At 42.1% G+C, this 15761-nt stretch overlaps 1 protein-coding gene and 1 long non-coding RNA gene across 2 annotated transcripts in view; both read left to right on the top strand.

Annotated features, from left to right (window-relative positions):
* MPC2 (mitochondrial pyruvate carrier 2) overlaps positions 1 to 7997 on the top strand; it is a 41606-nt gene extending 33609 nt beyond the window's left edge. The window contains exon 5 of the mRNA XM_068269188.1: positions 7757 to 7997. Coding sequence (XP_068125289.1) covers positions 7757 to 7814 — 58 coding nt within the window. The 3' untranslated portion in view covers positions 7815 to 7997. The remainder of the gene's footprint in view (positions 1 to 7756) is intronic.
* A 3641-nt stretch (positions 7998 to 11638) lies between these two features.
* Positions 11639 to 13782, top strand: LOC137546562 (uncharacterized). The gene is made up of 2 exons (XR_011026288.1): positions 11639 to 12721; positions 12973 to 13782. It is a non-coding gene; the product is annotated as an uncharacterized lncRNA (long non-coding RNA).
* Positions 13783 to 15761: the final 1979 nt, after the last annotated feature.

The raw sequence follows: 15761 nt of genomic DNA, 5'->3' as shown, positions 1-15761 counted from the left end.
TTTAAATAGATGTTTGCATTAACCACTTAACGACCGCCTAACGCCGATAGGCGTCGGCGGGTCGTTAGTGGTATAGCATGGAAACGGCCGCTCGATCGAGAGGCCTTTCCATGCCAGTTCACGCAGGCTGTCTCCGTGAACAGCCGGAGAGCCGCCGATCGCGGCTCGCCAGCGAACTGTAAACGGGCGGGGAAGAAATCCCCGCTGTTAACATCACACGCAGCAGCGCCGTGACGTAGATCGGCGATCCCCGGCCTCTGATTGGCCGGGGATCGCCGGCATATGATAGGCTGAAGCCTATCCTTCAATGCGCAGGATGGAAATCCGTCCTGCGCAGCCCATGGAGGGAGAGGGAGGTAAGGGGAAGGAGGGAGCGCCGAAAACGCTGCGGAGGGGGGCTTTGAAGAGCCCCCCGCAGATCACAAACAGCCGGCGGCGTCAGACCCCTCCCAGCAGGACATCCCCCTAGTAGGGGAAAAAAGGGCGGGAAGTCTGATCGCCAAGGCTCAATCCTGATCGGTGCTGCGGGCTGGAGAGCCCACACAGCACCGATCACTGCAGAAAGCCCTGGTCCTTAAGTGGTTAAATTGAATTAATGCTTAACCCCTAGATTGCTGCAGACATTTATACTGTAGATGTTTTGTGTTTTCGTATACATATGCAACAGACAGGTATTAAAGGAATTTTAGTACAGAACTGCTTCCGCCTGCAGCGGACGTCTTTGTAGGCAGTTTTTGCATCCCCATTTTCCAGTGCCACAGACATCTAAAATGTGTTTTAGTACATGGTTTTTATTCCATGCTAACCTTGCGGTTTCAATTCTTATGCAAATCATTCTAATTTTATTAAGAATTATGCCAACCTATGCAGCTTGAAAATGGACCAATTAAATGATTTGCATGGTTTGATTAGTGCATTTTACACTGCAAGATTGAATTAGTCCATTTTACATCAGAATGTATTAATTTTGTATCATAATAATTAGCATAATTCTCAATCATCTCAAATTTATTGTCGCCTCAATGACAATCATGATGACTAATGCTGACATTGCTACATGTAGATTTGGGCAAGAGATTTAAGAAATACAAAAATAGCAAGCAAAAAACATTTGTTTTGTTGTTGACATAAATTTTTTTTTTGCTTATTTTGTGTTTATGCTCGCAGACATTGGTTCATGTTATATATTTGCCACTTCTGCCATCAGTTATCAGTGATGTTTTGCAGTTCATCTTATTTATAAAGGGTAGATAATTTTAGTTTCAAACATTTTATTAAAATTTTTCCAGTAAGAAACAAGGTTGCTTTTGACATAGCCCTTGGCAAAGGGCACATTCTCATGTTACACTTAAAGAATGACCAAAACAAATTAAACTATAACATGAACAGTTAGTAACATGGCACAGATTCGAGGTGGCAATTGGTTCACTTAATTAGCTTTGTATGGTACAATGTTAGGACAAGGCACATGATCTTAGACCTGTTGATGTGGCAGCAGAGAGCCAGGGCTGCCAGGTTCTGGTGAAGGATAGTGTTGTATTGTTGAGTACTGCATTCAACCTTTCGGATATTAAAATATCTTTTACTATGAGGTCTGTTAGTTCAATGGAGAGAGATGGCTTTTGCCATTGTCTCGCAATATGCAATCTAGCAGCCTTGGCAATATGTTAGGCTAATCTATAAATTGGGATATTTCCACTTTTGTGGTTTATTACCGAGTAGAAGTTGGAATGGGTCTGGAGGTAAGGGAACCTCTAGGACCGAACTTATGGCTGACGTGATGTCCTGCCAAAACTTCTGTGCTACTGGGCAGAACCACCAGATGTGTGCTATATCGCCGATTTGTCCACAGCCTCTAAAGCAGAGTGGTGATGTGGAGTTTGAAAACCTGTGAAGTTTTTGGGGCGTTAAGTAGGTACGGTGGAGGATTCTATAGTTTGTCTCAATATGTGAGTAGTAGTTGCTACCTTTGGTTAGTGTGAGGCAACATTTTGTCCAGGTTTTGTCAGGTAGTGTTTGTCCTAGATCTGTCTCCCATTCACTCATGGGTTTTAGTTTACTAAAGTCTGGGGGTTGTGAGATAGCTGAGTAGATGTATGAGATCAGTCCTCCATCGAGTGGGCGTAGTGAGCACCAGGCTTCATATGGAGTACGAGTAAGTGTGGTATTAGGCTCAATTGCAAGGGATTTCAAGAAATGAAAGAGCTGTCTAGCTCTGAAAAATTCGGAAGGAGGGAACGAGGTGGCTGAGCAGAATTGCTGCCAGGAAGGTATCTTATCGTTTATTAATAGCTTTCCTATGGTGGTGATTCCTTTTAGGGACCACCATTGGAAGGCTCGGGGTTCGAGACCCGGTGGGAAGGCTAAGTTATTAAATAGTGGAAGTTGTTTCGGAAGAGGGGATTGTAGGTTTTTGATGAATTTAATACGGTTCCATATTTGTAATGTGAGCGGTCAGAGGTGACTTAGATGATTGTTTGGCCTGTGGAGGTTTCATCGACCACTGTAGCGAGGCGAAGGATACCGGGTATAGTAAGGCATCTTCGATGTCTGCCCAAAGAGGGCGGTTATATTGTGAATGGATTTGGGCCATCTGGGCGATTTTGTGCCGCTCGATAATAATTAAAGAGGTCTGGAACACCCAATCCCCCCCCCCCCCCCCCCTAGATCTATTCATGTGCATTACTTTCTGGTTTATTCTGCTTTTTTTGTTATTCGAAATAAATTTGAAGATAAGTGTCTGTAGGTTTTTAAGTGATGACTTAGTTACCTGTATTGGTAATGTTCTGAATAGAGTAGGCGCGGTAGGAGGTTCATACGAACTGCTTGTATCCGACCCGTCCAGGAAATGGAGGGAGTGTTCCATCTAGAGAGATCCCGTTGGAGTTCGGTGAGCATAGGTTTGTAGTTGAGGGCGTAGAGATTTTTGGGATTAGCGGGTATTTTAATACCCAGATAGGTTAGATAGTTTGTTCTAAGTTGTAACCCCAGACTGGTGGCCAGGGACGTTGCACTTTGTGCAGTAAAGTTGGTTAGAAGTATCTCTGATTTGTTAATGTTCAAGCATAGACCCGATATGGAACCAAATTGTTTAACTACTTTGAGTAAATTGGGGACCGAGGTGTGAGGAGAAGTCAGAGTGAGAAGGAGGTCATCGGCAAATAGGTTGGCCTTGTATTGGGTGTTGCCTACCCTAAGACCTTGTTTATCTGAGGTCGATCTAATTTTGTTGGCTAGGGGCTCAATAACTAGGGCGAAGATTGCGGGAGATAAGGGGCATCCCTGTCTAGTGCCTCGCTGTATGGGAATGTTAGTAGGGGCGCTAGAGGGGAGTTTCAATTGGGCTGAGGGATTTGAGTAAAGGCATTGTACAGCTTGTAGGAATGGGCCATTTAACCCCGCCTTTTGCAAGGCTATAAGCATGAAAGGCCAATCTATGGTATCTAATGCCTTTTCCATGTCGAGGGAGAGTAAGGCGAGCGGTACTTTACGAGAGTTAGCTACGTGCAAGAGGTTGACTACTTTTCTGACATTGTCAGGGGCCTGATGGGAAGGGATGAAACCCACCTGGTCTCTGTGGACCAGGGGGCTTAGGACTTTATTTAGTCTTGCCACTAAGATCGAGGTTAACAATTTGTAGTCCAGATTGAGTAGGGAGATTGGTCTGTAGTTTTTTATATCTAATGGGTCTCTCTGTGGTTTGAGAATAACGGCTATAACAGATTGTAAGAATTCAGGTTGGGGGGTTTTACCGTCCAGGATGGAATTGAATAAGCGTTTAAGGTATGGAGTTAGTACTTTCCTGAGTTTTTTGTAGTATGGGGCCGAGAAGCCATCCGGGCCTGGAGCTTTGCCCGTTTTGAGTTTTTTGATAGCTAGCATAATTTCTAAATCTGTGACAGGGATGTTAAAGGCCTGAGATTTCTCTGGGAGTAGGTGTGTGGTCCTTAATTGTTGAAAAAAGGGGAGAGTCTGCGGGTCTTCCCTACCAGGGGGTTTAGCGGAGTACAGTTTTTTATAATAATCTGCAAACTCAGTGTATTTTGAGTGGGTCTGAAGTTAAGGAGCCTGATTTGGTGCGTATCTTTAAGATTTTGTTGATTGTTTGTGTGTGGCGCAACTTTCTAGCCAGCCAGGTGTTGGGTTTGTTAAACTGTACGTATTGCTTGGACTTAGTCCATCTGATGGCTTTTTCTACGCGGGCCGAAAGGAGAATCTCTATTTGAGTTTGTGTGTCAGTGATTTGTTTTTGGAGATACCTGGAGGGAGAACTCGCGTGAGCTCGTTGGAGTTGGGAGAGTTTATATTCCAGATTTAGTTGCGTATTAGTTTTTTCTTTTTCTCTGGGAAGCTATTTTGATCAGATACCCCCTGATAACAGGCTTGTGAGCCAGCCAAAGGATGTCTGGTCTGATATTGTCAGTATCGTTTATTCGAAAATATTCGTGCATTTTTTCCTCAAGGTCTAGTATGGTTTCGTTGTCGATTAGGAGGCTTTCATTGAGTCTCCAGGGTGGGCGGGCTAGTGGAGTTATTAAGGAGCTGCATGCTGTCCAGACAATATCATGGTCAGACCACGAGCTAATGACATGACGAGAAAAAACTAGGTTGGGGATCAGAGAAGCTGAGATATAAGGGTAGATAATTTTAAAGGAATTAAGGGAGCACTTTGAAAGCGGAGAACACCGTAGGCGACTATGGTGTTCAGTGAAACACTTGTTTGCATCTTTTGCCATGGTCAGCACTTTGAAAAGCTGTGGTCTGTGGTGATGATGCAAGCTGATAGGTTATGAGCTTCTACGTGTGCTGAGAAGTAATAATCACGTCATCTTTTAATCGGGCTATTGACCTAAACTTGAAGGTAATTACGGTAAAGGCTCATACACACCTATCTGCCAAACTTTTCTGTTAAGCCCCATTCACACGCTCAACAGCGGGCTTTTATGCAGCACAAGTGTCAAACCGCTTTTGTTGTGAAACAACTAAAAAAAAGTATTTTGCGATTTGTTGAAAAAGCTGATAAGACTGATGAGAAGTCAATCCAACAGTCTTATCAGCTGTTTGAACAATAGCAAAAGACTTTTTTTTTTTTTTTTTTGTTTCAACTTGTTTCACAACAAAGCTGTATGGGGCTTAACAGAAAAGTTTGGCAGACAGTTGGACAGATAGTTGGTAGGTGTGTATGAGCCTTTAGTCATCATAGTATTGGTCACCATGGTATTAAATTGCAATGCTCCTTTTTATAAATAAGGTTAACTAGGAGGGGCAGTCTCCTTTTCCAAACAGGGGAATAAAAGTGGTCCATTTGTAATCTTATTGGCAGTTTTGTATAAATGGGGACCATTGGTATTACTTGCAGAAACTAGCAGAGTAGTTTGCTGCTAGTCATCTGATTGGTCCAGGTGTTGAAAATGTCTAATAAAGGCATCTGTTCTGTGCAGCAGAACACTATCAATGTACAGAGGCAGTTCAGGAAAATATATACACTTAGAATCAGGGCTGTGGAGTCGGTCCAGAAATCCACCGACTCCTCAGTTTAGGATTCCTCCGACTCCTCGACTCCGACTCCTCTAATTTGCATATTACAATTTTGTTGATTAAAAGTATGTAACGTGAAATTCGTCTCTTAACTGCCAACGCTTAGGAATTTTACAAGACAACTGAAGTGAGAAGGATATGTAGACTACTATATTTATTCCCTTTAGACTAAAACTCGTCCTTGGTAAGAGTACTTGTAAAAGGTACAAACCGGAACAAAGAACATCTATCAGGCCCTAGGCAATGTAAGTGTGGGTACATGTAAGAATGATGTGCAGGTACTCTGCAGGGGAATAAGGAGATTCTTCCTCTATTACACATTCTTCATGCACAATCTGAACAAGGTTTATGGGTGACAGACAACACCTCTGTGTTCAATGTGCACAGCATTCTCAGTGGATTCCCTGCAGCTCTGTGGGGAGTGCATATGTAGAGTATATTACTACTGTGTAACAAAGTAAACCTGAGACTAATGAAATTAAAGTTATACATACCTGGGGCTTCCTCCAGCCGCCTTCAGAATAATCCATCCCTCGTTGTCCTCCTCCACCACCTGGATCTTCTGCTATGAGTCCAGGTACTTGTGCCAGTCGGGCATAGTGCGCATGCACACACTCTGCCGCCAGGAGCATACTACACCTGTGCAGCACTATTGCGCAGGTGCAGAATGTTCCTGGCTGTGGGAGCGGCATGCGACCGGACAGCGCTAACTGGCTGAATTACCAGGACTCATAGCAGAAGATCTGGGTGGTGGAGGACAGGGAGGGACTGATTAGCCTGAAGGGGGCTGGAGGAAGCCCCAGGTATGTATAAAACTTTACTTTTCATCCGTCTCAGGTACCCTTTAATTTGCAGTCACTAAACCAAATTTTAACATCTCAAATTATTTGATTTCATCAGCAAAGGGAGTGCATACATTTTGCATAAATCAGCATCAATACAGAATTATTTCCATCTCATTGACCATCTCTATTAGTGACACAGCTACACATCAGGCTTTATTCTTACAGCATAGATGTTTAGTATATATAAGAGATTCCTGTGTACACATCATATATACAGTCACAATCAGATATGTATAATCTGACCTTAAAAATACGGGGACTGCTTTATTGAAGCAGCACAAGTAACTAATTTTGATTGGTTTATTTCATTTTTGTGGACTAAGCACAGCTATTACTGTGTATATACTGTATATATACATTATTTTTAATGACTATTATCTGAGAAATAGAACATTTTATCATATTTTTTAATTACAGTTACAAATTCATTAGGAGTCGGAGCATTTTTTTTCACGACTCCGACTCCAGGCACCCAAAATTGCCCGACTCTCCGACTCCACGACTCCGACTCCACAGCCCTGCTTAGAATCTGCATTTGTTGAGCGATTTTTTTTTTGGGGTGCTTAGTTGTGCGTTTTTGGAGTGGACTGCACCTCCGTTACGATTTTACCTGTGTAGACATTGCAGAGTTTGCTTTAGAGGCAACATCTTCAGTTCATCTACCCCTGTAATCTCAAAAAACTGCCCTGTTTCAGGTGCATTTATACAGAAGGACTCGTGCAAATCAGATTTTGCATAAATTAAACAATGGTTTCACATTTAAAAGTCCTAGTAATTACAGTAGATATCCATGTGCATATGTCCATGCATTTACATTCTAATAAATGTTATGGGGAGTTATTTTTTAAGTCAGGCTTGTGCTCTAGAAACGTGTAAGAAACCAAATCTCAGCGAATCTTTGTAGAGTTAAAGGACAACTGCAGCAAGAGGTGTATGGAGGCTGCCATATTTATTTCCTTTTAAGCAATACCAGTTGCCTCTGTCCTGCTGATCCTCTGCCTTTTAACCATATACCCTGAACAAGCATGCAGCAGATCAGGTGTTTCTGACACTGTCAGATGTGACAAGATTAGATGCATGCTTGTTTCTGCTGTTATTCAGACACTACTGCAGCAAAATGAATCAGGAGGGCTGCCTGGCAACTGGTAAGGTTTTAAAAGAACATAAATATGGCAGCCTCCATATTCTTCTCACTTCATTTGTCCTTTTTTAAATGCTATTGAAGACTCCTTCACAAATGATCAATTGCTGCTGTCTTTTTAGTAATGTGCTGCATAATAACCATGCAAAACATTGCAGTACACCCATAGCTAGAAGCATTACTACGCTGCATCCATCTGGTTTACTTATTTTTATTTCTCTTCTCATTTTAGGTACAATCAAGACCTGAAAGCAAAAGCACTTGAAGATCAACCGAAAACTGAGCAGTGAACAGTTTTTGCCTAAAAACAATTTTAATTGTCTGGCCGCACAAACAATAACATTGAGTCCAGGTAGCTTAACACTACTGTTTGTCTTAGAGCAATGTGTTCTGAGCCTGTTGGCAAATAACATTGAATGGTTTCTTGGACTTATTTTATATAAAAATGCTTCATTAAATTAATAATTAACTTGTTACAGTGCCAAGACAATCTGTTTTCTGAGAGAACTGCTAATCATGTTCTTTGCTACTAAAGCGTAGAAAAATTCTGATTTTGCTGCTAAAGCGCATCTGTACCAATTGACATGTAACACAGAGTAAACATTGCTACTGCTTGCTATAATATCTTGGATTCAGAAACTAGTTACATGACGTTACATAACACACTATGGCCCTGATGCACTATGCAGCTGTAAAGTTGCCATGCGTAGGCAGCGCCTGGTATTTTTACCATTGCTAATGCCAGGCAGCACTGCCCGTTAACCCATAAGCGACAAACGTGTTACCATGGTAATGCGCACATTACTATGTTAGCTGGTAGCGCTCTTGTAGCTAATGTGGCTGGATAGTGTAATGGTTAAGGGCTCTGCCCCTGACATGGGAGTCCTGGGTTAAAATCACAGCTCCTACTGTTCAGAAAGCCAGTACCTATTCAGTAGGAGTTCCTTTGCGGGACTCCCTAACATTGCCTACTGAGTGCGCTCTAGTGGCTGCCTCGCCGCGCTTTGAGTACAACAGGAGAAAAGCACTATACAAATATGAGAATTATTACAAATTGGAATTGATGAACGCGCAGTGCTCCCCTGCATGATGGTAAAATTGTACATAGTAACTTTACCGTTTGCATTGTGCTTCAGGCCCTATGGAACCTAAGAGGCTCTATACCAGTGGTCCTCAAGCTAAGGCTCGCGGGCCGAATGCTGCCCCCCCAAGGCTTTTTCACTGGCCACCCAAACCAAAATGTACAACTATCAGATGTGGTCCACTGCACCCCTCAATATCAGCGGTCTGCATATAGAATAGCAGTGCTGGCACCACCCATGCACATACTGTAGAAGCCAGTGAGCAGTCATTCGCTGGCTTCTAATGCAATTCTGCATCAGGTGACACTGCTGTCCAACTGGACGGCAGGTTCTCCCCTGGGTATGCTTCACTGTCTGGTGCACAAAGATGTTCTTTGGGTACCTCATGACTGCATGGCTGCCGCTGGGAGTTCTCCTCCGGGCATGATTTGGGGGGGGGGGGGGGGGGAGAATTAATACCTAGATCCAATGTAATGTTTTTAAACATCATTTTAAGTATGTTCCGGCCCCCTGGCAGTCTGAAGTATGTTGATCCGGCCCTTGACCGAAAAAGTTTGGGGACCCCTGCACTATACCTTCCCTAATTTATCTAAAGAGTAGAAGTGAGTATGCAAAGTATAAATGCACTTTTACTTCATAAATACACATATCCTGCAAATTACAAGTTGGTTTGTGGATCAAAAATGTATCCTCTTTAATTTACAAAAAAAAAGTCTGAAGCTTACACATAAAGATGTAGGCACACAGTGTTGTTCATGTGAATTTAAAATAAGATCAAACATACTTTTGTAGGATGGAGTAGCTTTTTCATTGTGTTCAAACTATATTTTCTTATTCTATAATCTACATCATTCATAATTTGAGTAATGCATATCCATATCTTTTAATCCATTTTCATATACTCATGTTTTTGTTTTGAAGTTTGAATTATAGTAAATGATAGGACTAGTCATGAGAGCAGTTTGCCACTACAGGTCTATTTCTGAAAATTCTAGACTTGCTATAATACATATCTGTATATAATGCCATACCTGGGGGGAAAAAAGGTTCTGGAGGAAAGCTATCTTTTGGAAGGGGATCAGCAATGGCTGCCGCCACAATCCTCTTATAGATGTACTTTTGAAAGGTTAGTTCCACTTTTACTCAGAAGAACTGTGTTTTCAGTCTGGCGTTATACTGTATATTGCAGGATTAAAGTCAGACATTTTTATCTCATTTTCTGTATTTCTATGTGTTTTTAAACCAGTCCTTCCACAGTGTTTCTAGCAGAAACTGGGTAATAAATGTGTCAGTTTGTTTCCAACCACTGGATTAGTGCAGGTTTTGAAAATTAGTTATAAAGGCTCCTGCAGCAAGGTGGGAGTTTCTGGACTGTATTGGTAATGGTACTCCAAATAAAGTACACAGTTCTGTTCTGTTTAAGTTTAAGCTTACTGTCAATTTTTGGGAAACATAAGTGTACCTGAGACCAAGGAGGTCTCAGGTTTTATACTTATCTGGGACTTTTCTCCAGGCCCCTTGAGGCACCTCTGGTCATGCATGCGCCACGGTACCGGGTTGGCCAGCGGGAAGGAGTGGTGAGGGACCAAGGGGCCTCGAGGTAGCCCCAGGTAAGGATAAAACCTGAGACCTCTTTGGTCTCGGTTTCCTTTAGGTGGTTGCAGGCTGAAAAGGAAAATTTTTAAAATCTGTGTTTATTCAACAAAAAAAGGAACATATGACCGAATATGCAGTGTAGCAGTGCACCTCCTAACTTTTCCAACAGTCTGTAAAATAGTCTGACATCAATTATTAAATCCAACAAAGTATATAGCTTCAGCATCCGTTATCACTGTGGAAGATGAGAGGTATTGTTAAGAATAATATAGTGATCGTCACATAATATATAGAGCTCAGATTGAATTTAAATTTCCAAATATTCTATTTTTTACAAGATCATAATCCGCAAGACCATGGGTATCTAACCATGGCGTCCATATTTTCTCAAATTTGAGGGGCACCTCTGAGCATATATTTTGTTTTTAATTAATTTAAGGGGGGGGGAGAGAGGCGCCCGCCGCAGCTGGGGCGATCCACGGGAAGGGCCCGGTGCGTGTCCAGAGTCGCCGTCCGGCCCCCGGACCCCCCTCGCGGGATGCCGGGGGGTTGTGGGGCGGGGAGCGCGCCTCGTCCAGCCGTGGCGCGTGCCCCAGCCCGACCGACCCAGCCCTTAGAGCCAATCCTTATCCCGAAGTTATGGATCTGACTTGCCGACTTCCCTTACCTACATTGTTCTAACATGCCAGAGGCGTGTTAATTTTTCCATTTTCAGATAATTATTCATATGTAATAACCAATAACTAGCCTTGGGAGGGAGTGGTCGTTTCCACATCAGAAGTATTAATTTTCTAGCTTGGAACAACACCCTTTGTACCATTAATTGCATATGTTCTGCCATATTCAGACCAGATAATAAACCAAAAACACAGGTTTTAGTTGTTCTCGAAATGGCAGAGCAAGTGACAGTGTCTAAAGTATCAAATACCTCCCCCCAGTACCTATGCAATTTTGGACATTTCCATAACATGTGCAGAAGGTCTCCATGGTCTCTCATGCATCTAGCACATAAGGGATCTTCCCTCAAGCCCACAGTATAGGCTTTTTGGGAGTTAAGCTGCTCCTATGAATTATAGAAAGTTGGGACAATTTTTGTGTAGCATTGGTAGAGATTAAAGGTACGGTCTGAAGTATATCCTCCCATTCCTCCCCAGTCACATCACCCAAATTTCGTTGCCACCCCTCTAAACATTTCAATGGATATTTTTTTAAGAAATAATGCTAATAAGAAGGCATAACTATAAGAGATAAATCCACTTCTAGACGTAGTTTGACTAATCATATTGAATATAGGAGAACTTAGATCCACATCAGATTTCTGACGATTTATAGCATGAACCAATTGAGAGTATTGATAACACATTAATGGAGTCTTGGGCTACATACACACTTGAGATAAAAGTCTTTGGAAAAGGCAAGATCACAGACCAATTTTACCCCATTCCATGTAGTATGAGAGTTTGCTCTGCAGTGTATTCTATTGAGCTGAACTCCCCATCAGATAAAAATCTTTGCAAGATGCTGTGCACAAAGATGGTGTACACATTCAAAAGATCTGTTCCTGCAAAAGATCCATTCCTGCAAAATACTTGTTAACAGACATTCATCTGCAGATCAGATCCACCAGGATGGATCTTCAGATCTGCAGATGATTTTCAGATATGCAGATGAAGGTCTGTCAAACAAGGTGTGTATGAGGATCTGCAGATGTCATAGACTATGAATGCATTTTTCAGGAATGGATCTTTTGCAGGAGCTGATCTTTTGCAGATACTGATCTGTTGCATATGTGTACAGCATCTTGCAAATATTTTTATCTGATGGGGAGTTCAGCTCAATAGAATAGACTGTGTAGGTATGGCTCTCACTACATGGAATGGGGTAAAATTGGTCTGTGATCTTGCCTTTTGCAAAGACTTTTATCTCCAGTGTGTATGTAGCCTTAGCAGCACCCAGTCTTGTGAAAATAGTATCCATATGACACATTTGCCCCTGCTCAAAAATATGAGATAGCGAGTCAACTCCCTTCCTAGCCCACACCTTTAGGAAAGTCAGTTCTCTCAGGAAAATTTATTTTTAATAACCTTAAATTGCAAAAATATACTTATGGCAATTTAATAACAAATGTGTAATTTGCCTTTAGTGGTGCATAGTCTAGTGCAGCTTTTTCTAAAGCTACATGAAGGTAAGCTGTGGTAACAGGAGTATGGATACAACCAATAATGAATAAATAACGCCATTGGTCTGATGGCTTTGCTGATCTTCAGTCTTTGACAGCGTCTGTATTGCTGTCCAAAACTGGTATGTACGTCCTATGTTCACACCCATTTAGCTGCATGCCTGTTGCTGGTGTGCAGTTTGGCCTGATCTGAGGCCAAAAGATCCGTGCAACAACCTTGCAGCTGGAAATTTAATGTTTTCTACTCCTAGATTAAAGAGAAAATTCTAGATGCCAACTTCCACGCTAGCTAAATCTAGCCAATGAAACAATTAAGTGTACCAGCGACGCTATAACATAAGTGTTATACATACCTGGGGCTTCCTCCAGCCCCATGCGCATGCATCGCTCCCACGCCGCTGTCCTCAGCCTTCTGTATCGCCAGTACCAGGTCCCGTAACTTCGGCCAGTCTGCGCAAGAGAAGTGCGCTAAGTATCTCTCCAGTGCCTGCTGGAGTGATGTGTAGAGAGCGCACTTTTCTGGCCGGTGACACAGGTTGAGGACAGCGTCGCGGCAGCGATCCGTGCGCATGGGGCTGGAGGAAGCCCCAGGTATGTATAAAACTTTTTTATGTTATAGTGTCTCTGGTCTCCTTTCAGTTTAGCTAATTTAACTTACAGCTCAAGGTTCGCTGCAGTCCTAAGACAGCGAGCCTGGAACTCTAGGGGCCAGTTAAGCTGGCCACGACACAAGGGTGCAAGCCGGAGTGAGGACAAGTAGCTATACATGCTGAAATAAGCTCCGCAGGGCACGCTCCAATGCGTGCTCTACATGGGGGGGAGGGGATGATGGTGGCACATTGGGCATAGCCTTTGGTCAATTTTGTGTGTGTGTACCTAGATGGAGCAGGGCAAGTACATTACAATAGAAGCCGTAATTTTGCATATGCAACACCACGTAGTTCTGCAACTAGTTTTAGTACTAATATGAAGTTGGCACTAAAAGATTATCATTTTATTGGCTGAGGTTTGTGAAGGGTTTACCATATGGGAATGCTGGAAGATGTGTTTTTTGAACATCATCCATGTTTACTATGAAGTTGTTGCTCCTGGTATTAGTTTTTCTGTTAGATGGGCATACTGTGTACCTATATCTATGTACCTGTTCATGCAAACCTACTTTACAACTTTTGCTAGGATGTATCAGAAAGAGACCAAGGTCCTGAGACTGAGAGGAGGATGACCGGTACCTCTGTTTAATATGGAGTCTGCCAAGAAATACTGTGTTTTTTGTTTCCAAAAGTAATCTCATTCTTTTGTGCATTTGTGAAACCAAGTGGAAGTGTACTTCATTATAGGTACTGTTTGTCAGCGAGAGAAAAAAAAAACAGCTTTTGTGGCAATAAAGGTCAACTAACAGTTTTGGTTTGATTGTCCATTCTTGCTTAGTAATGTTTAGTAAGTTTGGAAATTGACATTTTAAAGTGCATATAAAGTGACATGTAGGATGATGAGAAAACCTTTGGTATATTTACCTTCATGGTGAAAAGAAAATACACAATTTTTCAAATTTAAGGTTTTGAATATTAAAAATATAAAAAAAAAAATAAACTAATCCTTGACAGGTTTTAAACTTTGGTAAATACAAGGTCTGAAGGACAGCGCATGGCACCATGTTCTTTAACAAGTCAAAATGCAAAAGCAGTGTGTAAGTACACCCTTTGGCTCGTTCACACTAGGGGCTTTTTCTGCCTTTTTTCAACCGCAGGCGATGTTTTTTTTTTTTTATAAATTCCCCCCCCCCCCCCTCCACAAAACGCTGGTGCAATTAATCTGAGACTGTTCATATCAGCGTGGTTCGTGTGGTCAGCAAAGCGGTGCCTGTACAATTTTTGGAGAGATTTTTGCTCTAATGGAAAGTATAGGAAGAGCGATAAACACTCAAACCGCTTTATGCAGAGATTACATTTTTGAGAATAAATACATTGTATTCTTTTTCGAGTCAAAGAGTTGACTTCCTGACTTGCGTCAGGGAGTGAATTAAAAAACCGCTCTGGAAAAGCACTTAGAAAAGCGCTTTTACCAGAAACTCAGCATGCAGTGGAGCACCAGGAGGGGGGGGGGGGGGGGGGAAAGCGCTCAAAAACACAACGCTTGAGTTTATTTTGGGTGTGAATGAGGCCTTTCAGTTTGCATTGGGATTAAAAGGTAAGTAGCAGCCAGGTGCTGCTAATCAAATTCACTTCATTCTTCCATCATCAGCTAGTGTGACCACTAGGTTTGTCAAACATGTTTAAAGGGAACCAGAGATGAACGTTTCACACAAAATAAACATATCAGTTGATAGCTTGTAAAGAATAAATGCTCTACCTGATAATTTTGCCGCTCTGATGTGCCTTTTTTAGTGTTTTTTATCCATTATTGCTCCAGGAAAAATCAAATATGGCCGCCAGCTCATATCCCTTCTCCTTCTGGGTTGTATGAGTTGTTCTGGATGTGCTGTCTAGGCTATATGAGACTAGGCTGCTATCTAGGCTATATGAGAAAGGCTCATCTGTGTGCTTTCATTTTGGTATGATGTACTGCCTGTAGGAAGTGTCTCTCATAGGAATGAAACTGCAGTGATCAGTATCTATGCAGACAGAGCACACAGGGATCATATTACAGCCACAGAGCTTCTCTCTCTCTCAGCAGAGCAGCCCCTCCCAGTCATCACAGCTCTCAGTATGCAAAGCAGGAAATCTAAGCCAGGAGAGGGGAAGGCTTGGGCTTGAAAACACTTCACAGAAGAGTGACTCAGCTAAAATGATTCCAGGTCAAACCTCGACTGCATAGTCAGTGGATTCTTATCACAGCTGCTAATAGACTAATTAAGCAGATAACAATGAAACTAAAAGCAGGGTAGGTGTTTACTGTCATGTTCCCACTGATAAATGTAATAAAATACATGAGGGTGCTTCGTCTCTGGTTCTCTTTAATTCTGAGTTGATGCAGCTTAAAATGGACCAACTGAATTTCACCTTAGTGACATTTGATTTGTCTACATTTGCAGACTCCTATATCAACTTTAATTTAATTTGCATCTCATTGGCCATCCCTAGTGACCAGTGTGCTGGTCTAGAGCATTCATTCAGGTGTGTTAAAGTGGTATTGTCAGCCACAAAATCAAATTCTATTTACCAAATGCTCTGCTATGTAGTCTTTGTGCAGTCTACATTGCAAGCATTCCTATATGATCATAAATGTGTCTGCTGTAATGAATCTTATTTCAGGTAGCCTGGCTCTTTTCTCGTACATTTTCTGGGGTGAGGGAAACTTAAAAAGTAAACAAAAAACAAAAAACTTCATCTTTCCTTCTTCCCCCTCCCACATTCCATCTCCTCACGGATTGGATGAGGGCA

The sequence above is a fragment of the Hyperolius riggenbachi genome, chromosome 2 (genome assembly GCF_040937935.1).
Source record: "Hyperolius riggenbachi isolate aHypRig1 chromosome 2, aHypRig1.pri, whole genome shotgun sequence".
Lineage (NCBI taxonomy): Eukaryota > Metazoa > Chordata > Amphibia > Anura > Hyperoliidae > Hyperolius > Hyperolius riggenbachi.
This window is presented reverse-complemented; position numbering and strand designations above follow the sequence as displayed.